Genomic DNA, 24,144 nt, shown 5'->3' with positions numbered 1-24,144 from the left:
TAATGGGCATTAGTAATCATCCGCTCGTGATGCTTCCGAGTCCAGGGCTCTCTAGTTTAGACGCCACGCTAAAGCCACGAACTTCAATAGTCTCCATTGCCACGAGGTAGCGGTGGAGTCTCAATATGAACTCCTCACACGAAAGGGCAGAAAACGGCTAGAAGCACTAGCCAGTGGGTCGGTTAGTGCAGAACTTCAGGAGATAACCCTGGAAGGCGATTGGAAAGCGAAATTCCCCTAACTTTTTCTACTTTTTTTTTGCCGGGCTTGACGCTGCCCTGTGCTGACTGACCTTCCTTTTCAATCGTTCTGACACAGTCTTGCTGAGTCCACTGACATCAGGATGGAGTACTTGCAACATACGTAGGTGCGACACTCAGTGTTTGGCTTTTCGCGTAGTGGCCCTGTGGGCTCCACTCAAGGTAAAACGCAGGATCCACGGATGTGCAGTGTGTGTCGGATATCTGTCGGGTTTCGTCTATCGTACTCCGCATAAGGATATACCCTCAAAGAAGGATCAAGGAATCCAAAGAGCATTGGACATATGATATACTCCGTATGTGGTACGGAGGACGGAGTACTCCGTGCACCGGTGTAAGTTGTGGGCGCCTGCTCAGGGAGACTAAGAGATGGACTGGTCTGATTCGGAAGGAGAACCATCCTTTCGCTTTGTTCCTTTGTTTGCCGCAGATCTACCCATCTGACACGAGAGCCGGCTGAGGTGAGGTCAGACCTTTTCAAACGACGATCCAGGTTGTTGGGGGAGTATCTCCGTACGGAGTACTTCGTACTCCTATACCCCGTCCCATCGGGTACTCTTGTTGCATCATCAGGGGTTAATACTCCGCCGAACAGTTGAAATTACTTACATCAATGCTGTACATCATACCCCGTATACATGTTGTTTACAATATGGCATTTTCTCTAACGTGATTCGCTTTGTGGTCTGATAATGCTGGTCTTTCTCTCCACAAGATCTGCAAGCCTCCAGGAGTCCACTGTACCTTTATATGCATGGAAGAGGACTCTATTCTTCGATCCGTATGTAGTCGCGGGATGGGTCAGCTGTCACGATCGGAATGTCTCTCCAGCAGCTGCAGATCTGAGAATAGCAACTCTACCGATCAAATGCAAATAGGAGATAGAATCCCAGACGTGAGATCCTCCAAAGCAAAAGGGGGTGATGGGCCCTCCCCACACCGCCCAATCAGCTGATTTCAGCTGCCGGGCTGGTATTGTCCCGTAATTTCGGTAATCAAACCCATCGCATGAACGGGCAGTACCCGAACAGTACCCCCTAATCACCGCCATTGTCTGCTGGATCGCGCGGTATTCTCCGTGTATCCCCTTTCTCTGCTGAAACTTTCCTAATTTCCCCCTCAGTCTTGCCCCTTACCTTGGAATCTTTGTATCTCCCTTCTCTCTCTCTCTCTTCTCCAGATTGGATTCAATTCGAATTCTTCTGATTATTCCTTTCTTTTCGTTTCTTTCATTTATCTCCTTTCTCGATTGTCCTTCCTTTTTGCATATCCTCGCAAAAACACGTTCAGGTAGGTAACCCTGGTTTTTTTTCGCTCTGGCCTTGTCCATTCTCCCATTTCTCTGTGTTCCGACTCCTTGCGTCGGCATGCTTACACCAATTCTGAAACGCTGTCTACTTCTGCTCGGTGGTGCTTGTATCACCTATGCAACGCCCCCCTCGAGCTCATCAATGCGATCTTTCCTCGGATGAAATTATCTCAGCTTGCTGACTATTGATTTGGCTTGAAATAGTCCCTGCAACAAACCCATCGAATCTCCCTCAACGGACACCCTTTTATCTCCCACTTTCGCACTGATTGCGACTATTACAAACCGTCAAAATGGGTTGCGGAATGAGCACCGAGGATAAGGAGGGGAAGGCGCGGAACGAGGAAATTGAGAACCAGCTCAAGCGCGACAAGATGATGCAGAGGAACGAGATCAAGATGTTGCTTCTCGGTATGATCGAATGACGACCCTCGGTGGACACACGGACGGATGGCTGACTTGGGATGCAGGAGCCGGAGAGTCGGGCAAGTCCACGATTCTGAAGCAGATGAAGCTCATTCACGAGGGCGGGTACTCCCGCGATGAGCGTGAATCATTCAAAGAAATCATCTACAGCAACACCGTCCAGTCGATGCGGGTCATTCTCGAGGCCATGGAGTCTCTCGAGCTGCCTCTTGAGGATGCGCGCCACGAGTACCATGTGCAGACTATCTTCATGCAACCCGCTCAGATCGAGGGTGACAGCATTCCCCCTGAGGTCGGAAACGCCATTGGCCAGCTGTGGCGCGATACCGGTGTTCAAGAATGCTTCAAGCGCTCGCGCGAATACCAGCTGAACGACTCTGCCAAATAGTGAGTGATCGCTCTGCCGTTACACTGTGCCGTCGCTAACTTGTCTCTTAGCTACTTCGACTCCATTGAGCGCATTGCTCAGCCCGACTACCTCCCTACCGACCAGGATGTCCTTCGTTCCCGTGTCAAGACCACCGGTATCACCGAGACCACATTTATCATTGGTGACCTCACATACCGCATGTTCGACGTTGGTGGCCAGCGATCCGAGCGCAAGAAGTGGATTCACTGCTTCGAGAACGTCACCACCATTCTGTTCCTGGTCGCCATCTCCGAATACGATCAGCTGCTCTTCGAGGACGAGACCGTGAACCGTATGCAAGAAGCCCTGACCCTGTTCGACTCAATTTGCAACTCCCGGTGGTTCGTCAAGACCTCTATCATTCTCTTCCTCAACAAGATCGATCGTTTCAAGGAGAAGCTCCCCGTCAGCCCCATGAAGAACTACTTCCCCGACTACGAGGGCGGTGCTGACTACGCCGCGGCGTGCGACTACATTCTCAATCGTTTCGTTTCCCTGAACCAGGCCGAGCAAAAGCAGATCTACACGCACTTCACCTGCGCCACCGACACCACCCAGATCCGCTTCGTCATGGCCGCCGTGAACGGTAAGCTTCATGATCCCCCACTTTCCTTGCGCAACAGTCCACTAACGGGTCCCAGATATCATCATCCAAGAGAACCTCCGTCTCTGCGGTTTGATATAATGAACCAATCGTTCGGTGACGAAGTGTGTCGAATCTAGATCGCATGTTTTTATTAACCGGGGCTGATCGAAACCGGTCACCAAAAAGCCTCTCAAGATCCCGGCGTTGATTCTCTTTTGCGTTTACTTCTTTTTCCCCCATTCTCGATTCTCCTTTTCCACCCCACGTTCTAATTGTCCCCGCCGTTGACACGATCTCTAGCCGGTTTGTGAGTTTTCCTTTTGTCACTCCTGATATCCACGAAAACTAGGAGTGTGTTTCCCTCCCTTCTTTTTTTCCTTTTTCCTATTTCCTTCCATTTTTTTTACCTCATCTGATTTGAATGCTGGATATCCTATCATCTCTCCCCCCTCTTGTTTTCCTTGTATGTAACCATACCATCTCCCCCCATCATTCTCCTTGGTCTCGCGTCCGTTGGAAGCCAAGAGCGACCATCTGGGCATAGGGCACGGGGCAATGGCAGGATCCGCGGATTTGAATGTCTCCTTTTCATGTGTCATGCCAGGTCGGTTGTTGGGTTATTTTCAGAGTTCAAGAATTGAATCTAGGGTTCTGACTCTTTAATTTTCCTTTTTGTACAAAGCCATTTCAATCAGTATTGTTTTTTTTTTCCGGACGTTATTTTCTCCAAGCCAATTGAATTGTAAATGGAATAAGATACGTGTATCTATACTCCGTACTCCGTACAGGAAGCTAACTACGAGGCGATGGCCCACTTATGGGCATCCATTCCTTCTGGAAGCTTTCGGATCGCTGTTTCAGTTGACACCGCCACACCGCCACGCGTGAGAGGTCCGTGCGCATTCCTTCTACACGGATGCTTCTATCCCAGTACTTCCATCCCAAGTATCTGAATCTATGCTGTATTCACCATGCCCTACATTTCATATAAATTACCTGGTCACCTGTCTGACTATATCAGCTGGAGCTCTTTCTCCAGAAGCATGACGTACCTTGCTCCTGCATATCTCCATCAAGCCGCCAATTGGAGCTATACAATTCTCCACCTTGCCAAGGGCAAACCCACGCACATCTCCACTGTCTCTACTAAGCAAAGCCAAGGCAATTCCTCGCGAGAACACTTGCAACGTCCCTCAAGGCGCCCCACCAGTCTGTTCTATGTAGGTATTTCATGCATTTATGGACTGCCAGGGCTTCGAAGCACCCACCTATACGTAGGTACCAGGGTGTCTGGTCTAGCGATGCAACGGGATCAGAGGCCCAGGACACAAGGCCTTTTCGGGATTTACTCCGGTTGTCTTTTGTTGCTACGTATATACGCGAAAGCACGTTCGTGTCTATTATCAGATTCAATACTAACACGGCATATGACACCGAGGATACTCTACCACCATGTTTAGAAGAGCTTATTGTGCCACAATCTAAGAACAGTCATCTAAACTGCTCTTATAGTTCAGCGTGGAATCGAGCTCGAGAAATATTCCGAAGAATCAGATTCTATGTACGCCGGCATACAATGGCCCTTTCTTAAAACCTCAACTTCGGCCCAACATAAACAATCAGAATGGCAACGACCCAGAGACCGAAGATCCATGCATACAGCATCATCCGTCCCCACAGTCCCTTCCCCTCCGTCATCTTGCGCAACATCCCCATCCGCTTGCCCGCTGCCTCCATCGTCGTACTTGTACGATCGATGCCTGATACCGCGCGGTCTAAAGCAGACTTCTCATTTTCCAGGGTGGACTGGAAGGATTGCGAGGATGATTTTAGTTGCGAGGCGAGCGATAGCAGTGAACTGGTCAAATCTTCTTGTTCCAGTCTGTGTGTGCTGAGTGCGGCTTCTTTCTCCGAGAGGTTGGCAGCGTTGCTTCCAGTTGTGATCGCTGTCTCGGAGGATGGGGGAGGGGCGGGGTTGGTTTTGTTGCGGTTGCGGAGAGTCGGTGCTGGTGGAGCTGTTGCTATGGGTGTTGCTGTAGTCGTAGTTGTGGGCGTATGCGTAACTGGCTCATATTCCGTTTTCTTTGTTCCTTTTTGCGGTTCTGACTTGAATATCGGGGCCCGTTGGTCGTTCTTAGATACCGTCGGTTTCTCGATGACGGGCTTAGAGAACAGCTCCTTCCACTCGTCATCTTCGTTGTCATAGTGCTCATCCTGGTTCGCCTCGGCTTTGGCATCTTCTTCGTCGAGGATGATCTGGATCCGCTTTAGCAGTTGTCTATCACGCGCGATCTCGGCTTGTGCTTCGTGTTTGCGGTCGAGGGGCTTTAGTTGTGGGAGGGACCGTTCGAGTTGAGTGAGGAGGTTGCGGGCGTATTCTACGTTCTGTGGTTTTGGTTAGACAATGAGATGTTTGATGTATTGAGTCTCTTCGTTGAAAGATTTGAAAATGGAGGGTATATGCTTACTTTGTTCACGCGCATACGTTGGTATTCTGATTGTTGCAGTGAACGGCGGTCTGTCCCCGGGGAGAGGAGGTTGTGCTCGAGTCGGGTGAACAGACGGGCGACATTTAGAAGGGCGAGGTCTGGAGAGCCCTCAGAGGGAAATGCCGTTACAGTCATGACTGAGACTTGGAATGGGAAAGATGTGATGCAGAGCTGTGTTTCCGTTGAAGATGAGCACGAGCTGTCGGGGCCGAATTGACGATGACTCAGCATGATCGGGGCGATCCATGGATGCCGGGACCTCGATGGGCCTGGCGGGTCAACTTCAGTAGATTGCTCAACGTCTAACAATTGTTCTAGGTGATATTCATACATCTATGGATGTAGCAACGCGTGTAAGGAATGATAGTGAGACTGATAGCATGAGGCTAGTTGGTCGCGACTTTCAATATGAACAGACAGTTGACCTCCACGGTTCTATGGCACCTCTCTAGGCGACCATGTCAAAAGGACATCTACGGTGTATACCCAGCACGGAGTAAAAACCAAATGATCCTGCAGGAAGAATCTCAACATTGCACCTCTCTTACCTCCCGGTGGGGCTTTGTTCTTCTGCACAGAACTCCCGAAGGTCCGTAGGTGCTCCGTTATGAGCTCCACCTTTTTCATCCTCTCGCCTCCATTGGAAAAATCGTCATGGCCCAGGGTGACTTAAATGGGCCAGACGAGAAGACTCCAGCGTAAAACAATATATAAACACCGACTTCAAGGCTCTGAGATCCGACTCCAGACATATCTTTTCTTCGAGTTCCCCAGCTCCTATCTACACTCATAGATACCTAACCCTACCACTTTCTCCGCCTGTTTCTTTTTCCTTATCCCTCTTCGGCTGATCTAGATTGGAGTTGCGATCTTAATCTCGTATGTTCGTGCTATAACTGGGTCCACTGTCATGTACATTCCATTTGCTTGCCCTTTCTAACCCAAGGCCCCGTTCTACAGGCATATCGCTCTTTAATCCGAATTAGTTGGTGTCTTGATCGTGACATTGACAACCTTGATATCTTCTACTCCGTATTTTGTGACCCAATTGTCTGCCATTCATCTATTTTGTTTGACCGTCCTTTGTCCCTCCTGATTCAATTTGATAAGAGCTATGTCGTTTGGCTTCTCGATCGGAGACATTGTTCTCTGCGGCCAAATCACCTGTCGACTGTATACTGCCGCAACCTCGGGCCGCCAAAATGCACCCCGCGACTTGAGAGAATTAGAAGATGTGTTGCTAGGACTGACTTACTCTTTAAATAATGTACAACGGGTTTCGCAGCGTATCTTGTGCCGAGGTTCCAGCCCCCTGGACTATGACGCCGACGTCGGGCAGCAATTAGGGTTCATGATCCGCTCGTGCCTCCACACTCTTCAGCTCCTGGAGAACGCCACAGACAAGTACCGAGCAACCGCTATACCGTCTTTGGCATGGCAGGATGAGCACCGTGTCAATTTTGTTTCGTCCCAGAAATGGACCACGCAGGTCAAATTACAATGGCGTCGAATCATGTGGGATTTCAGGGGCGAGTCATTGACCCAATACCGCCGGAAGCTTGAGTCGCATACCTCTGCCATCAACCTTCTCTTGAGTACCTTGATATGGTGTGTCCTACTATGCATCTTCCTTCGGATCGTTTATAACTGATATCCCAGGTCTACCGCCGACCGTATCGAACAAAACGGCCTCCATCAGTGTCGACAAATGGAGGAACTAGTACTTCAAGGACGAAGAACGAGCAGTGCTGTCTTTCATCACGCATCACGTTTTGCCAATACCTTGTTTCATCCGACACAGAGTCTCGACCGTCCTACTCATCGTTACTCATGGGATCCTTCCCGTGATACTTCACCAAGCATGTCATCGACACCCAGGACAAGACTCAGACTAGATCGCGATCTCGACAGAGGCATATATTTGGTCGGAAGTCGCCAAGGCCATGCAAGTCTATCATCGTGATCACGGCTTCTTCATCTTTCTTGTCTCCCCTTCTTTCCTCTTGCATCCTCCATCCCCAATAGAGGGCTGTATGTCAATCCTGTGGTATTACATATTTCATCGTGCCTGCCCTATTTGCAACGGAGTTACGGCGTTCACTTGTGATTTTCTTTTGCCTTTTCGTGTTGGTTTCAATCTCGGCGCATTGGAAGTTGAGAGAAGATATCTTCCAGGCACCGGGTTACTGATTTGTGATCTTATTTTCGGATAGCCACAACGTTTGTTATTCATATCGCTCATCATAATCCTAGCATATTAAACATGTCTCCCACATCGATGCTTGATAAACGAACATATCCCAGGCCCACGCTGAAAGGAAAGACATTATTCGTGACAAGAATAAGAGCAGAGGTTAAAAGAAGAGACAAAAGAAAAGAAGAAAATGAAGAGAAAAAAAAAGGCCCAGATCCTCCTGCGATACAAAAAGAAGTCCCTTCAATCCCGATGAATACATAGAAGGAATGCAAACCAAGCAAACTCCTATCTATATTCAACAACAACCCTCTTCCAAGTTCTCACCCCTTCGATATCCTCGTGGCGCATTTGCTCAATCGACTCATTGTGCTTATGCACCGACTCATCCGCAACGGGCAAAGCATCCGTTGATGCCGGATTACTCCCAGACGGCAATCTCCGAGCTTGCTCCTCCCTCGCCATGGCGGCAAGAGCCCCACTGCTTGGCAAAGGAATAGTATGGGACAGCGGCCGGAGGATATCGCAAGCGGACAACGGGAGCGAGCTGAATGTGGCAATGTCTCCTTTCTCCATGGTCGATGCGAGCCAGGGACTTTGGTCTTTGTTTTCAACGTCTTGTTTGGTGTCCAAGACAGGGAGATGTGCTCGTCGGCAACGGTACTTGATATATCGGTGGATGAGGACGAGGCTCAGCAGGGATAAGCTGATCAAACTTGTCACCGGGAAGACGAGCTCTGTGGTTGACTGGGGGAGCTCACGCGAGAGATAGGATCGTGGGTCCACGCTCATGGGGGGTTTGGGGAGTGGATGGATAGCGTCCACCTCTCGCGAATGTTGAAACTGTCTTCCTTCCCCCCGGCTAAATTGGGGGGGAATCAGCTCAACTTAAGGGTGCGTGTGGGGAAGTCAATGTTGGTGGCCTGAGACTTGGAGACTGTTCACCGAATCAAGGAAACGACATACGAAGCGACTATAGGCGCACCTGGCTCTGGAGGCGAGTGGGGAGGAACTAGTGGGACGGAGGGATACAGGGCGTTTTTAGTCTATATATCAGGACCGAAAGCCTAGGCTCAGCAGGGGATTGGCTTGGGAGGATCGAAGCGATGGCGGGGCAGATCTAGATGTATCTTAGGGCTTATGCTTGGAGTATGAAAGAAAGGTAAAAACAAAGCATCGGAGCCCGACAAGCTGGTCGAATTAGAGCTGCTGGATAGATCAAAAAGGCAAAAAAGTAAATGAATGTGTCTTAGTTGCCTCAATATAGAAACATGAGGTTTAAGGCCAGCCAGCCCCCCTTCAGCTTGCGTGCTACACGCCACTCTGGACTTTCCGAGTTGAATTCGCTTTTGACCCTCTTCATTCTTGCCTCGGGATTTGAATCCTGAATTCCAGTCTAAAGTACTGTTCTCCTTCTACCTCAATGGCTACGGAGATATTATCCCATGTGTTGTCGATCAGCTGTGTTCGATCGATTTCCGCCTTCAGCTGGCGCCGGCATTGGGCCCCCGCGCTAAAGGCCTTCAGACGTCGAATCACATTGCCAGATGCCCTGTTCGGCTATGGGAGTGGGCCTGGATGCTCCAATTAATCGACTGGTTTTTTCTTTCTTTTGGATCTTCCGCCAAGCGCTATGGTCCCAATGCGACGGATTCCCGCGAGGGATCGCCCTCTCGGCGGATGGAGCCTGCAAATCAACACTGCATCATCCGTACAGTACAGTGTATACAACATACCTAGATAGCTTGATTCATTCGGCAAATCCTTTTGTCTTTTGTCTATTGTATATAGAAAAGAGCATAGGGACAGAACTAAAAATAAAACACAAAAACAGACTCTCTACAGTTTAGCCGTAGCACCCTTCAGCTCCTCTTTAGCCAGCTCGCGCAATTTCGTCCGAAGAATCTTGCCCGATGGATTCTTAGGAATCGCCTCGAGGAATACCACACCCCCGGTAATCCGCTTAAATGCGGAGACCTTGGTGGCCAGGAACTGGGTGATGTCGTCTGCGGTGGCGGATTGGCCAGGCGTGAGCACCACATATGCGCGAGGGCGCTCATCATTGTTGCTAGTCTGGTTAGACAAATCAAACAACACAACCGGAGAAAGACGGTGTAGGAAAAGAGAACACGTACATGACAGCTCCGATCACAGCGACATCTGAGATCGCAGGGTGTTCGAGGAGAAGAGCCTCCAATTCGGCGGGCGCGACTTGGTTGCCCTTGACTTTGATCAACTCCTGCACATCATTAGTTTCTTCTTTTTTTTGGCTTTCGTCCTGGAATCGGTATACCTTCAATCGATCCACGACATGGAATTTGCCCTGCTCATCGACAAAGGCAACGTCGCCCGTTTGGAGCCAGCCATCCTCGGTCTTGGTGTCTTGGGTTGCTTTCTCGTTGCGCCAGTAGCCTTTCATGACGTTTGGTGCCCGAACCCACAGTTCACCCCGGGTATTTCGCTCGAGTAGTTCGGACCCATCGGGCGAGACAATCTTAGCCTCACAATTGGGGTTGAGCTCACCGACAGAAGCAGATGTACTCGTTTCCGCAGGATGCCATCCAGTAACCGAGCACGTCGCCCTATGGATGAATTAGCCCCCAAATTGGAGATGTGAACAGGGAGCCGAAAAGAAGCAAAGAAAAAGCAAAACTCACTCAGTCATCCCCCACCCTTGCTTAATATTAATCTTCCCCGACGGCCACAACCTCTCAACCTCCTCACACACCTCTCTCCCCAACGGCGCAGCACCACTCCCCACCGCCTCAACACTACTCAAATCAAACTGCTTCACAGCCGGATGCTTCGCCAACGCGACAACCACCGGCGGCACGAGAATGTAATCCGAAATCCGGAATTTCTGCGTGTACTCCAGCATCTTGAGGAAATCAAACTTCGGCATGATATACACCGGCGTCGAGCGGTGCAACGCAGCCGCAATGAAGATATTCTGCGCCATCGCATGGTACATAGGTAAGAAGCACAGCCAGCGGGAGCGCTTCAGCCTGGCCTCGTAGTCCGGGCTCAGCGTCGGCATGAAGCAATACTGCAGCATATTCGCGACGTAGTTCTTGTGCGAGATCTCCACCCCCTTCGGGCGTCCAGTCGTGCCGCTGGAATAGTTCAGCGCCAGAGTGCGGCTGGACAGGGATGCGGTGTTCAGGTCGTCCCAGACGAAGGCGGCGCCTTCCGCTTCTGGGACGATGAGGTCGCTCCAGTACGCGCATCCGTGTTGCGGGTTTGTGATGCCGTCGTAGAGACCGCTGTCGTAGGCGAAGATGCGGTTCTGCGGGAAGTTGGCTTCCTTGGCGGCTTCGAGGCCGGTGGGCAGGCTGCTCGTTGCGCAGATTAGGTATGTGGCGCCGCTGTCTTGGAGTTGGTAGGCCAGTTCGCGGGCTACGAAGGTTGGGTTGGCGCCGGTGAAGATTCCGCCGGCCATGATTACGCCCATGAAGACTACGGGGAAGAAGAGGTCGTTTCCTGAGAAAAGGAGGACGCGGTCGCCGGTTTGGAGACCTGATTTGCGGAGGCCGGCAGCGAACCGTTGGCTCCAGAGGCGGAAGTCATGGTTGGTGAAGTAATGGGTTTCTGGGCGGGCAGCTTCCAGATAGCATTTGTCTGTTTTGGAGAGTGGTGCTGTTGGGGATTTGAGGAGGAGAGAGGCTAAATGGGTGTCTGGAATGTCGATTGTCCAGCGGGATTTATACGGCATCTTGTATATAAGAAGTGTTTTCAATGTAAATTGGTCTATGGGGACTATGAGGAAAGAAAAAGGGATGGAAGGGATATGACGAGACTCTACATATAGGCCTTGCAGGATGATCAGCGCGGTAGAATACCTCGGATACCGTCTTCATGATTTGCAGCTCATAGATACACTCCCCCGCAGGGTCGGTTGTGTTTGCGGGGAAGCTGGAGGCGCTAGTCTGGTGCCTCGGTCTTCACGCTGAGACGCATTGCGGAATTAGTGCAATGCTGCATAAAGGCCATATGAACTGGGTGTTATACATTACACTTGAATAGATGTGTTATGAAGGACCGAGTTGGCCGGACAACAATAAAGATAACACAAACAGGGATGCGATTGTTTTCAAAATTGAGCTCCATGTATGAATGAAATCATCTACTACACCCCTACCAACCCAGAGAATACATGGCAAAAAAAAAAGATCAACAGCAAAAGGGCTATAAAGAACAGATTCATGACTCCTCCCCACCCAGACAGGTGATTGCTGCCTTCATCTCACTGACAACCTTCTCCTCCAATCGGTTCTCCGCCCCAGAAGCCGGATCGACAGGCTTCTGTCGGGACCACGCGATCTCCTTTTCATTGGTTGCGGCAATGCGAGCGCGCAGGGCAGGTCGGCGACTAAGTAGTTCCTCAATATCTTCCTTGACTTGGACCCGATCCCACTTAAGATCCTGGATAGCCTGGGCATCGAATCCGGCGCTGGCACCTGCTCCGCGGTATCGGTCTAGAATGAGCGAGATCAGCGCGAGCGAGTAGGCTTCGGAGACCATGCTGAGGCTGATCCACTTGGACGTCGGAACGGAGGCAATGGCCGTGTGGCTGGAGAATGCCTCTGTCGCGCGGGTCAGGCGAGATTCGAATTGGTTCAAGAATGCTGCGACCTCGGGCGCTGTCCGCATGACGCTGTAGAGCATGTTCAGACACAGAGGAAGGAATCCTCCAGTCCAGATGGCGTACAGTCGCGGAACAGGGTCGAAGGCCCCGAATGCTTGCTTGTTGGTGAGAATGGTAGTGAGTCGGCAGGTGGACAGTTTCATCAGAACTGCCTCGACGGCAAGATGTTCTGCAAGCATGGGCAGGGTTGACATCTTGACTAAGATCGAGATGCTGAGCTCTGCGTACACAGGATCGCCGGCCACGGCTAATTGGTCAGCCCAGGAGAAGAGTGTCGTTGCATGACGAGCGGTGTCGTTATCCTCAATGTGGTACACGATATGCTCATAGAGACGATCGGCGTTCTTCACTTGCAGGGATGTCTGCAGGATAGCAATGATAATGGCGAAATCTTTCGGCGTGCATTTTTCAGGATCGTCATGGAGATAGGTTGTGAGAGATTTGAAGCCCTGGGCCACGATTGTTTTCACAATCTCCACGATGACGGTCAGATCCGATGAAATCTCGGCCTTTTTATTGATAGCTTCGGGGGCGCTCCGAGTGGGGCTATCCAAGTGGAACTGGAGAGCGAGGAACAGCACATTCAGGAGGGAACGGAAGTAATCAATATCGTCACTGATCAAAGCGTCCTCGTAGGTCAGGTGTCGTGCACGCAGTGCTTTCCAGGTGATTTCGAGAAGCTGGAAGACTTCGGCGCCTCGAGCGTGGACCTCGACAAGGCGTTGGAGAAGGATCTGGGCGAATTCAACGCGCGTTTGTTGAATCCGCTCAAAGATGGCTTCAGGAGGGCCACTGCTAATGTTGGCATTGAGACAACTTTGCGCGACTAGTGCCATTGACTTTCGGACTTCGGTATCGGGCATGAAATCGACACAGTGCTCGATAGCGAAGAACTTCCAGCTATTGAGAAGACTCTGTTTCAAGTTAGGAAAATGCAATCATTCACAAAAGAGACAAGAGCTGAAGATGTGAGGGAAGAAGAAAAACTTACCACCTGCGCCTCGACAAGAGACAGGTTGATATTGGCACGCTCGAATTCATCGGCAAAGCCGCGGTTCTTGATCGCCGTCCAGGCAAAATTGTAGGACAGCAGCTTGTCTCCCATACTCAAGTCGTAGTAGTAATCCCGTCCTAGGTTACGGACCTCAAGCGGTGTCCTCTTGAAGTCGGTGAGCTTGCAGCCAGGGTACCGCATCTCGAAGTTCTTCTTCAAGTTGGCATGCAATGAGGAATTGTACGCCGACACCTCAACTGCATCCTTAGCATACCACGACACCAACGGGATCAAAGTCTTGATGAAGCTTCGATTTCCCATCTCCTTTGCCGAGTGTAGGTAGACCGCGCACAGGTCAGCGACAACAGCTGCAATTCGCGTGGCGTGGATTTGATCCATCACAGGAAGAGAAGAAATCTTCAACTTCGAGACAAAATTAACGATGCTGGTGAAAAACTCGGGATGTTTGCTCAGATGAGGAGTGGCCCACGGCCAGTTCTCTTGGGCGCGAGAGACGAACTCGAGCATGGCCAAGGTTACTTGCGGCTCTTGTTGATCAATGTGAGACAACTTTTCAAGCGCCATATCTAGGAACGGCATGCTTCTCATCTTGAGACCACCAGATGTAGCTTCCTTCTTTAGAGTCTGGCGAGGGGATGATCCCGTGAGAATAAATACTGCAAGCCACTGTTGGCGCTTGCTGACGAATGTGGACAGCAGCTGCCATACTGCAAGAAGTAGAGGCCGATCGCACGTTGGCTTGTCGAGCTGTGACAACACATCGAGGAACAGGCAGGATGATTCAGCCCCAAGGTGGCCAACAAGGGAGGGGGGTTCACTATCTGGGTTCGAAGCAGCGTTTGAGATCAAGATCTCGAGCAACGACACAACTGGCAATTTATACGCATCATGTAGTGCGTAGAGCTTGACCAAGACCGGGCTGGCTTTGAACAATTGTTCCTCTAGAAGCGAACCGGGTTGCTCTGTCAACTGAGCTGCTTGCACAAGTTTGATACAGAGCCGTAATGTAGATTTGATCTGCTTTTCGAAGAGGGTGAGGTATCTGAGGTGGAGGGTTGGGGGCGTTTGGAGACCCTCGGCAATCAACCGAAGAATGGGATTGAAAGGAAGGTCAGCAGTGGATCTAGGGCGAAGCATATCCAAGATATACGCCGCAGATGAAGAAAAGACGCCGGTAATTTTGGATTCCAGTTTTGGGCTGTCATTAATCCCGAAAGCATAGTATAGAACACGTTCGAAAGAGGTGGCGAGCATTGAGTTGATCTTGAACCGTTGATCGGGTAGATTGAATCTCCAGTTTCCGCTGCTGTTGAAGATTTCCACCATCGTGCGAGTGAAATTCAACAGAATAGTCCTCATGGCATGAGAAGGAATGCCGGCACTCCAGTCCAACGCAATCGATGATTTGCTCGTCGTGCTGCCCGGGCTCTTTCGTAACACCGCTCGGGATGCCGCATCATCAATTACAGCATCCACGAGATCGACGCAGCCTAAGAGGAATGGATACTCGCCAGAAGGCATTTCTATGGCTGAAATGATGGCAGTCATGATTCCTCCCTTGCCGTCGGACCCAATGAGACTGCTGCGACCGAGGAAAGGCCACACTCGACTGGGAAGAATCTTCAGGAGTGCCTTGATAAAGCGCAGGCATGACATGGTAGCCTCGAGGGATTTACCTGAATCTCCTCGGGAACCAATGGTCTGCAGGTTCCGTTCAAAGATGTCAAAAATCACAGAAATTATGTCACCCTGTTTAGACAACCCATCGCTAGCCATCTCGAGAATCTTCTTGCCACTTGCCTCATCGGATTTTGGTGCCTTAGAGTTGACTATCAAGGCTGTCAAGAGCGAGATCATTTCCGCGACAGTGTCATCTGTACAGCTTGGCGATTGCCCACCGGTCTCGCTCCATTCTTCAAGCCAGCTCCCTATGAAGCTTAGACATGAGTATTGATGCTTCCACATGATGACCGCAGGTTTTGAGTCGGAGATAATTTGCCCAACACTCTGCTGTGGGATTTGAGATGAACTGCTGACAATGAGAGCATTGCTTGGCCCCTGGTCGAGTTGCCGGCTGTGGGACGAGATTTCGAGCATTGGAAGAGGTTGAAGCAAGGCGACGAGATTGGCATTCTCATCTTCCCGAATGGTAGCATAGCCTTGGAAAGTGGGTGATACGATTTGTGTGAAAGAATCCATGTTCTCCAACTCTTCAATAATTGCTGGCAAGCCATCTGCATTCAAAGTGTGCTCGCTGACGAGAGCACGACAAAGCCGTAAAAAGGGCACCGTTTCATAAGGGAAACGGGATCGTGCAATGTGGAAAACGCCCTCCATCAAGTCCTGGTCCTTAGCGAATAGAGACCTGGGATCGCTGGTAGACCCAAGAGAACCGGTTTCTTTCGACAGCTCGTTGCCATTATCACTCAGGATAGCCAGAACTGATTCTACAATCTCTGGAGAGTAATCCAAGTACATGACGGCAACTCGAACGAGGTCAAGAAGCGATACCCGAATCCATCGGTTTGTGAGGGTATCATCAACGGCGGATGTTAGCCCGGTTTGGTTAGCCAGAGCGATGACGGTGTTGAATGCTGATTCTTTGACAGCATCAGACGTGAAAATAGGAATAGCATCTTCAGCTGTGGCTTGCGGGGTTCGGGCGCACTCAAGCAATTCTTCGTAATATGACTGCTCCGATGCTCGGGAAAGGCCTGTATTCTGCGTTTGATTGTTGAACGAGTCTGCAGAGACCCGGCTTATACTTTCATCTCGATTGAGCATCGCGTGTTCTGCCAGCTCTTTCATGGTATAGAGGATCAAGCCCCATGAAAATGCCGCTGGGTTTGCGGTGCTCACATTATCGCATACGGCGAGGAAGATCTCATTGATTTTAGAGAGTTTATTCTTGCACAGGAAGTAAGGTTGACGAGAGGATCGGGTGTGTGTCTTATCCCTGATCGCGGTTATAGCGAGAGAAGGCTTTAAGAAAGCCAATGTGGTAAGTGATACGAAAGCTTGGAGAGGTAGCAATACTTCAACCGGTTGTTGACATGGCTATAAGAAAATGTCAGAAATTTGAGAGTTCAGAATAAAGCACTCGTCACTCACCACTTGAATTGGCTCCAAGAAGCTATAGTCAGCCATGAGTTCGAGCCAGGAGACTAGAATATCTGCACTTGGAAATTCCACTGAAGCATGAAGCTGGTGGAACATAATTTGCACGATATGAACAATCTCCTCCACAAGATTTGTTCGCCAGATGTTTTCCAACTCCTCGCTGCTTTCTGCGGCACTGAGCCAGCCACCGTCTCCTTCCAAACTCTTTAACCGACTCCGTATCGAGTTGATACATTCCTGAAGGAATCGCTCCAATCCATCGCCGGTCGACTTATCTCGGAAAATGCTGGCTCCTAACTCCAACAGAGCGCGGCTGCGAGCGGACTTGGCGGGGATGGTAAAGGTTGGTGGAATAATATCGTGTAGGGACAAAGCAAGTAGCTTGCGGAGCGTCTTCACAACATGGCTTGCCTCTGAGAGATAGAGCTCGCGAATTCGCAGACGCCTGTTCTCTTCTTTTTCGAATGATTGGCCACCTTCGCTACGGGCAGTCTGGTTCAATAGACTGGTGAGATTGGGCCCAGCCAGGGAGCCCCGAAGATTCTCAGCCCCAGCCGCACTCTGCAGGCTCGTCGCTTCCTCGCTAGAAAAGCCGGCTGTGAGGCGCACTGCTGGACGGCTCTGCCACTCCAATACAACGATCCGTAGGGCAGCGATCTCATCGATTCCAGCCTTCTGGCTTAGCCATAAAGCGTCTGCCTTGATCTCTTTCAGATCAACAGAGCTTTGGCCGTTAGTCTCGACATGAATTGCAGCAGTTTTAGATTCGAATTCAGTTTTAGATTTCGCGGAAGGAGAGGGAAACGGTTTTAGGCCGTCGGAGAGTAGGCGAATAGATTCGGTGTGTGAAAAGAAGGCATCGATATTGCCTCCGTCGTCGGCATGACTTTCGGTATCGATTGAGTAGAGAAAAGCTCTTTTCCAGGACCTGCGATAGTGAGCATATTGGCTTCTATGGCAACTGATTGAAATGGACATACAAGAGTTGAACGTCCCCGGAAAAGCACTTGTCCAGGGACGGGAAATAGGCCTCCGAGACGGGAGCCATTTGGGGCAATTAGATCATCATAGGATAAAAAGAAAGAGCAAAACGAGGCGACACCATGAAAGGTAACGAAATGGCCAAGGAAAGTGTAGACGGCGAGAGAACGGAGCTCTTGAATTGAGATGGAGCTTCAAAAGAATATTATTCACCGCGTCTGGGTCAACAATCAGGTGCCTATCTGAGCTTAGTGCCGGGCGGTGAGAGTCCGCTTGGAAACCCGAGATTCTTTTTGAGTCACTTCCCGTACAACTGAGCTCCTTAACAAAGAACGGATTTGGTTTTCAGGTGTTTGAGGTTTCGGAACGTGCAATAGACCGAATATACCCTTTTTCCAATTCCCCCGAACTCTTTCGACCATCTGTGGCCATGGCGGACCTTGTCGACTACTCCCCCCACCATCCCACCAGAGCGGACAAATTGGCCAGCGCATCCAATGTCATTCTTATCGACAACTACGATTCATTCACTTGGAATGTGTACCAATACCTCGTGCTTGAAGGTGCTACAGTTACAGTCTACCGGAATGACGAAGTAACCATCGAGGACTTGGTGGCAAAGAAGCCGACCCAACTAGTTATCAGTCCCGGCCCGGGCCACCCCTCGACTGATGCAGGAATCAGTAGCGCCGCAATTCAACATTTCAGTGGAAAGATCCCGATCTTCGGTGTATGCATGGGCCAGCAATGTATGATCACTTCGTTTGGCGGCAAGGTGGATGTGACTGGCGAGATTCTGCATGGAAAGACATCGGAGTTGAAGCATGACTCCAAAGGTGTCTACCAGGGATTGCCAGCATCTCTTGCGGTCACCCGGTACCACTCGCTTGCGGGAACACATTCGACTATTCCGGACTGCTTGGAGGTGACTTCGCGTGTCGAGCTGGGGGACGGCAGTGGCAAGGATATCATTATGGGCATAAGACACAAGGAGTTCGCAGTGGAGGGTGTTCAATTCCACCCCGAGAGTATCTTGACGCAATACGGGCGCAAGATGTTTAGGAACTTTTTGGAGCTTACATCTGGGACTTGGGATAAGAAGCAGGGAGAAGTATCCGCTGTCGCACCAGTTGATAAGAAACTTTCCATTTTGGACAAAATCTACGCGCATCGCAAAAATGCTGTTGCCGAACAGAAGAAGATCCCGGCTTTGCGACCAGAGGCTCTTCAAGCCGCATATGATCTGAACATTGCACCCCCTCAGTTGTCATTCCCCGCACGCCTGCGACAGTCAGACTACCCTCTCTCCCTCATGGCGGAGATCAAGCGCGCATCGCCCTCGAAGGGTATCATTTCAGCTGATGTATGTGCACCAGCCCAGGCACGAGAGTATGCCAAGGCTGGTGCTAGCGTCATCTCTGTCCTCACAGAGCCAGAATGGTTCAAGGGCACTATCGATGACCTGCGGGCCGTTCGCCAGAGTTTGGAAGGACTCACCAACCGACCAGCTGTTCTCCGAAAGGAGTTCGTCTTCGACGAATATCAGATTCTGGAGGCACGTCTGGCCGGAGCTGATACGGTCCTACTCATTGTGAAGATGCTGGACATTGAGCTTTTGACCAGACTGTACCATTACTCGCGCAGTCTTGGTATGGAGCCTCTAGTTGAGGTCAATACCCCCGAGGAGATGAAGATCGCAGTTGATCTGGGCTCTGAAGTCATCGGTGTCAACAACCGAGATCTCACGAGCTTCGAAGTCGACCTCGGAACTACCAGTCGCCTAATGGACCAGGTGCCCGAGAGCACGATTGTGTGTGCCCTCAGTGGAATCTTGGGCCCCAAGGACGTGGAATCTTATAAGAAAGAAGGTGTCAAGGCCATTCTTGTTGGAGAGGCCCTGATGAGGGCTCCTGATACCTCCGCGTTTGTGGCGGAGCTTCTCGGTGGTTCCGATCAGAATATCGCCGGTTCATCGTCGAACTCTCCACTGGTGAAGATTTGTGGTACTCGATCTGAAGAAGCAGCTGTGGCTGCTATTCAGGCTGGTGCGGATCTGATTGGCATCATCATGGTTCAGGGCCGCTCACGACTTGTCCCGGATGATGTGGCCCTTCGCATTTCCCAGGTGGTCAAGTCCACCCCTCGTCCAGCGGGTACAGCACACATTTCAAGAAACGCTACGTCATTGGAATGGTTCGATCACTCTACTAATATCTTGCGTCACCCTTCTCGTGCTTTGCTTGTTGGTGTATTCATGAACCAGCCACTTTCATATGTCCTTTCTCAACAACAAAAGCTGGGGCTCGATGTCGTGCAATTGCATGGTTCTGAGCCATTGGAGTGGTCTAGTCTGATTCCAGTTCCCGTTATTCGCAAATTTGCCCCTGGTGACATCGGCGTTGCACGCAGAGCATACCACACTCTTCCATTACTGGACTCTGGAGCTGGAGGCTCTGGCGAGCTACTAGAAGAGACCGGCGTCAAAAAGGTCCTCGATAGTGACGAGGGATTGAGGGTTATTCTTGCCGGAGGATTAAACCCCGAAAATGTGGTTGACACAGTCAAGAAGCTGGGTCAGTCAGGCCAGAAAGTGGTTGGATTGGATGTCAGCTCAGGCGTTGAGACAAACGGCGCCCAAGATTTAGAGAAAATCCGTGCCTTCATCAAGGCTGTGAAAAGCATCCGGCAATGAACAGCTGAAGGCTAGGAACATGTATTTGCATCACTCAGGATGACTTCTTTTATCATTCTATTTCGGTATCTCATATCCAATGGTCATGAACCACATTCATAGCAATCAATATATTTCGGTCTTTAGTTCTTGCTCTCTTTTCAATTGCTCGATCCAATCTTTATTTGCTATACCAGCAGGTAGGCCCATTGCTACCTCTGTTCCTTCAAACAATTCTCAATTATCGGTCCTTGATCGCCTTCGAAATGCTATTCCCTGTTTTCACGTCACTTCCACCTTATTTAATTGTCATCGTCCATGCATTTTATCCATCAATTTAGCAAAGTAACCCAGTGAAGGCTGAAATCTCATTGCAATATCTCGAACGGTTGCCTCTAGGTTGGTTCCCAGCAATCAATACCTTCCATTTCTGAATTCATTCTATACTCTTCTCGTGCAGCTTTTCCATTGTCAATGAAGACTAATCGAGTCTTAGCATCGCTAAATCAGTCACCCATTCATTATCTAGAACCTTTACCCTGCTACTGGTATACTCACCTCATTTCTGAGATATTCCTGCAACTACTGAAGACCAATCACAACTCCTGGTCTTCTGGCGCATGGAACTAGCTCTCGCAACATCTCAAGGTCTTTCTCTTTGGCATCATACACTTCACATCTAAAGCAGATCTGTGCCACTCTAAAGAATACTTTCTCGGCAAACGGACACTAACCGAACTATCAGGCGCACTGCAAACCCTCAGACAGCTGTCTGGACGCAAGATGGCGAAACCTTTCAAGAAGGTCCATGCCGCTATAGTGGGCAAATTCGAAAACGGCGTGGGTGAAAAGATTCCACAGTGGATTCGAGCCAATGGAGGCCAATATTCCCGAGATGTCAACGCGCGAGTTACACACTTGATTGCAACAAAGGATGCCTTCAAGCAGCGTGTAGCGCCAGGTACAGTGCATTGACCCTTTCAATAGCTCATGGAGCTAATCATCCATGTGCAGTTGAAACGGCCAAAAAAATGAGCGCTATCAAGATTGTCTCATATGATTGGCTTGAAGACTCGCTGCAGTCGTCCAATCGCAAGCCAAAGCCTGAAGGCCCATATCTTCTGAAGAACCTTATGCTACTGGAAAAGAAAGAATCGAAGAAAAAGGAGAAGACGAACACTAAGGCACCCAACGGAGTCAAGAAGAATTCCAAGGCCAATGCACCAAAGCGTCGGATAGGTATTGTTTTGATAATGCCCTATTATATTGCTGTAATGAAGACGGCAATAGTACTGACATTTCCTTCATAGCCGATCCCTTCCTTGCGCCAAAGGGCAAAAGAAAGCGTAAGAATGGATCACATATCATCGAGCAGACCCAGGTCTAATATTTGTGTATGATAGCCGTGCGTCAGGTCTACCAGGATGTGAAGACGAATGTGATCTACAGCGTTACCTTGTTCCGTCCATCGAAACCACCAGTTACGAGCAGAGAGAAATATCAATTGACAGTAAGTGATAAAAATGAGACTTTTGAAGGCTATCACGAGAAATTTTGATTAATGATATCTTTTAGGTCTTCGAGTCTATCGCTGAGCCGCACACCTACTCGACCTACGCCAAGTTCAGTCGTGTTGGTACATCCAACATCGATCTTCTGGTGGGTCCAAAGGGCAAGCTTGAATCTGCAGTGAACAGATTCAAGCAGTTCTTCAAGGAGCAGACTGGCAAAGAATGGGACGAGAGGGCGAACGGGAAGATGCCACCTCCGAAGACAGATGCTGATGGAAAGTCTTTGCCTTTCCACGAGGGATGGTTCTATCTTGAAGAAAAGACAACTCTCCTTGGTGCATACCTCAGAGACTCCCAGGTCACAGAGCCCCAAAAGTCGACTAGTCAGAAGGAGGATGCTACCCAGGAACATGATACTGAGGTCGAACTGGCAAAAGACCACGTTGACGACCAAGGAGGGACTGAAGCTGAAAGTGAAGACGATAAGAAGGAAGAGGAGGACGATGTTCATATCCACTGAGCCCATTTGTACAGCCATATCCCGAATGGTACCAAAGCGTTGTGATCTTGGATGGTGGCCAAGGCAATTCCAATCTGCATATGTGCCTATGCCGAATGCAATCTTCATGCTTGTAGGTAGGACAGCAGACTTTTTTTTGTTCTCATTCTCCTGATTATGTGCTTAAACAAAACATCTGTATTGTAGCAGATTACCGTAGTTGATGTATGAAAGTGGGGAGGCGGGTCGCGCTGCATTTAGGGTCACGATTGTGGCCCACTTTCCAGGGACGACCCTACGCCGTACATACAAATGTAAGTCTTGGTGTATATTTTAGGAACTTGAAGGTTTGGTTGCTCCATAGATACACATTGTATAGCTACCCGTTAACTATAGGGTTTATATATCTGGCCCATCAAAAGATATCATCATTGGAGCAAATAAACCACCGGCATGTCGAAAACATATATGGGGCAGCACGTATGAGAGACTCGAGAGAAAACAAATATCTGACTTGTTACATATATAGGTATATATCTACCCATGTTTACATGTACTTTATCGCCTGTATATGTATATGATTTAACATTTCTCAGATCTGCACTTATTGTACAAGGGTACATGTAGACATGAGATTTTGTGAGATACTATTTCCACTGTTATTTGAATCATAAACTAACTTTCAACATGAGAAAAGAACCCATTCTAACTGCCCTCTAACGCCAGGTACGCCAGTCGACCAACAATGTGACGATATGAGGTTCTGTTTTAACCATCCACGTCACGGTCAATATAGAGATGCAAGTTCGTAAACGATTACAGATAATCCTTCTTTTTGCTGGTTCTTGTGTATTGGGTGAGAGCCCATTCGACATCGCCACTCGAACCCTTCTCCAAAGTGCCTCCGCGAATCTCGAAAAGGCGCATCGTCATGCGAGGTCCAACTTCAGCCAGCTCCACGTCGCGGTATCCGGTCTTGACGAAAACATGGTGCCGCACTTCAATGTTGTCATCCTTGTTGACGAAGCTCACGACACGGTTGCCAACCTTTCCTGTCTCTCGCGGGGGGAAGAGGTGCTTCAGAATCTGAACAACGCGGGAACCCAGTTTGGACTTGAATCCCTCGAAAACCAAGTGCGGATAGCTTTCCGACACGGTACCACGAGCAGCATTGGGGATATCTTGACGAAGAACAACGTTGTGAAGGGAGAAACTGGCAGTTGGGCCGTGGGGAAGGTGTGAAATGGTGAGTGCGGTTGGAGTACCACGGTGCTCGTGAAGGAGAATCATGTCGGTCAGAGCGGCAGAGGTTGCGCTGGAGACGAGATCTCCAAGAACAAGAGTACCACGGTTGAGGCGAATGGAGGTAGGGAGAAGGAGACGGATTTCTTTGGCAAATGCGCCGAGGCGAGCGGAGGGCGAGCGAGAGGTGGTAACCAGAGGACGAGGATCGATAATGCCGGAGGTTAAAACATATTCATCGTCAATGTCCATCTCTTCCTTATCCTTCGATTCGTCATATTTGAAATCTTCGCGAAGCGATTTATCGTTTGCGATTGTAGGATCTAAAGGCTTTCCAGAAGCTAGTGAAGCCTTGAGTTGCGCTCTTTTTTCGGCAATGGAGGCATCACGGAGCAGCAAAGCTCTCCGATAGAGATAATCGCGACGCTCGCGGGCTTGACGGCGCTAGCAATTGTCAGCAACATGTCAAATATATAGTTTGTATCATCCACGTACAAGCATTTTGGAAGTTGAAGTGTAAGTGACTTGGGCAAAGAAGAGCGGGCGACTTTTTTTTTCTCTTAACTCCGGGGCTGCGTTGATGGTCGGTCTGCGCAGCCGTAGTGGGATCGCACCGATAAAGAATCTGGGCAGTTGCGGAGATGCTTTTTGCTCATCCTTCTAGACAAACTCACCAACTCTCATTTGTCGCTCTTCTGAGACAGAGAGCTGGACTGGATGTAAGTTATCCTCTGTTCATAACAAGAGCACGCCGCTGATTTCATCGTCAAATTCAGATCTCCGTTCA

The 24,144-nt window shown here is 49.8% G+C and overlaps 9 protein-coding genes across 9 annotated transcripts; 4 read left to right on the top strand and 5 right to left on the bottom strand.

Annotated features, from left to right (window-relative positions):
• Nucleotides 1–1,862: 1,862 nt before the first annotated feature.
• Nucleotides 1,863–3,089, top strand: gpaA (guanine nucleotide-binding protein subunit alpha gpaA; the record flags this gene model as incomplete). The annotated part of the gene is made up of 4 exons (XM_057171431.1): nucleotides 1,863–1,980; nucleotides 2,040–2,382; nucleotides 2,434–2,990; nucleotides 3,046–3,089. 4 exons carry the CDS (start codon nucleotides 1,863–1,865, stop codon nucleotides 3,087–3,089), a joined length of 1,062 nt encoding a protein of 353 aa, XP_057035334.1.
• Nucleotides 3,090–4,577: 1,488 nt separating this feature from the next.
• Nucleotides 4,578–5,614, bottom strand: N7457_000362 (uncharacterized protein; the record flags this gene model as incomplete). The annotated part of the gene is made up of 2 exons (XM_057171430.1): nucleotides 4,578–5,375; nucleotides 5,459–5,614. The coding sequence occupies 2 exons, from the start codon at nucleotides 5,612–5,614 to the stop codon at nucleotides 4,578–4,580; spliced, it is 954 nt and encodes a 317-aa protein (XP_057035333.1).
• A 979-nt stretch (nucleotides 5,615–6,593) lies between these two features.
• Nucleotides 6,594–7,200, top strand: N7457_000361 (uncharacterized protein; the record flags this gene model as incomplete). The annotated part of the gene is made up of 2 exons (XM_057171429.1): nucleotides 6,594–7,074; nucleotides 7,139–7,200. The coding sequence occupies 2 exons, from the start codon at nucleotides 6,594–6,596 to the stop codon at nucleotides 7,198–7,200; spliced, it is 543 nt and encodes a 180-aa protein (XP_057035332.1).
• Nucleotides 7,201–7,961: 761 nt separating this feature from the next.
• On the bottom strand, nucleotides 7,962–8,465 carry N7457_000360 (uncharacterized protein; the record flags this gene model as incomplete). The annotated part of the gene is made up of 1 exon (XM_057171428.1): nucleotides 7,962–8,465. The coding sequence occupies one exon, from the start codon at nucleotides 8,463–8,465 to the stop codon at nucleotides 7,962–7,964; it is 504 nt and encodes a 167-aa protein (XP_057035331.1).
• Nucleotides 8,466–9,512: 1,047 nt separating this feature from the next.
• N7457_000359 (acyl--CoA ligase) lies at nucleotides 9,513–11,469 on the bottom strand (the record flags this gene model as incomplete). Its single annotated transcript, XM_057171427.1, has 3 exons — nucleotides 9,513–9,741; nucleotides 9,809–10,255; nucleotides 10,331–11,469. Coding segments are annotated over 3 exons (1,815 nt in total), but the record flags the coding sequence as incomplete, so codon positions are not given.
• A 404-nt stretch (nucleotides 11,470–11,873) lies between these two features.
• On the bottom strand, nucleotides 11,874–17,501 carry N7457_000358 (nucleoporin; the record flags this gene model as incomplete). Its single annotated transcript, XM_057171426.1, has 4 exons — nucleotides 11,874–13,232; nucleotides 13,310–16,390; nucleotides 16,445–17,381; nucleotides 17,434–17,501. 4 exons carry the CDS (start codon nucleotides 17,499–17,501, stop codon nucleotides 11,874–11,876), a joined length of 5,445 nt encoding a protein of 1,814 aa, XP_057035329.1.
• A 363-nt stretch (nucleotides 17,502–17,864) lies between these two features.
• On the top strand, nucleotides 17,865–20,126 carry N7457_000357 (bifunctional anthranilate synthase/indole-3-glycerol-phosphate synthase; the record flags this gene model as incomplete). Its single annotated transcript, XM_057171425.1, has 1 exon — nucleotides 17,865–20,126. One exon carries the CDS (start codon nucleotides 17,865–17,867, stop codon nucleotides 20,124–20,126), a length of 2,262 nt encoding a protein of 753 aa, XP_057035328.1.
• Nucleotides 20,127–20,888: 762 nt separating this feature from the next.
• Nucleotides 20,889–22,136, top strand: N7457_000356 (BRCT domain protein; the record flags this gene model as incomplete). The annotated part of the gene is made up of 5 exons (XM_057171424.1): nucleotides 20,889–21,066; nucleotides 21,120–21,344; nucleotides 21,416–21,451; nucleotides 21,509–21,615; nucleotides 21,681–22,136. 5 exons carry the CDS (start codon nucleotides 20,889–20,891, stop codon nucleotides 22,134–22,136), a joined length of 1,002 nt encoding a protein of 333 aa, XP_057035327.1.
• Nucleotides 22,137–22,931: 795 nt separating this feature from the next.
• Nucleotides 22,932–23,858, bottom strand: N7457_000355 (snoRNA-binding rRNA-processing protein IMP4; the record flags this gene model as incomplete). Its single annotated transcript, XM_057171423.1, has 2 exons — nucleotides 22,932–23,801; nucleotides 23,853–23,858. The coding sequence occupies 2 exons, from the start codon at nucleotides 23,856–23,858 to the stop codon at nucleotides 22,932–22,934; spliced, it is 876 nt and encodes a 291-aa protein (XP_057035326.1).
• Between the last annotated feature and the right edge of the window lie 286 nt (nucleotides 23,859–24,144).

This window comes from Penicillium paradoxum (assembly GCF_028828445.1).
Source record: "Penicillium paradoxum strain IBT 22861 chromosome Unknown utg000002l_segment0_segment0, whole genome shotgun sequence".
Classification (NCBI taxonomy): Eukaryota; Fungi; Ascomycota; class Eurotiomycetes; order Eurotiales; family Aspergillaceae; genus Penicillium; species Penicillium paradoxum.
The sequence above is the reverse complement of the archived record's forward strand: the minus strand, read 5'-3'. Positions and strand labels throughout refer to the sequence as shown.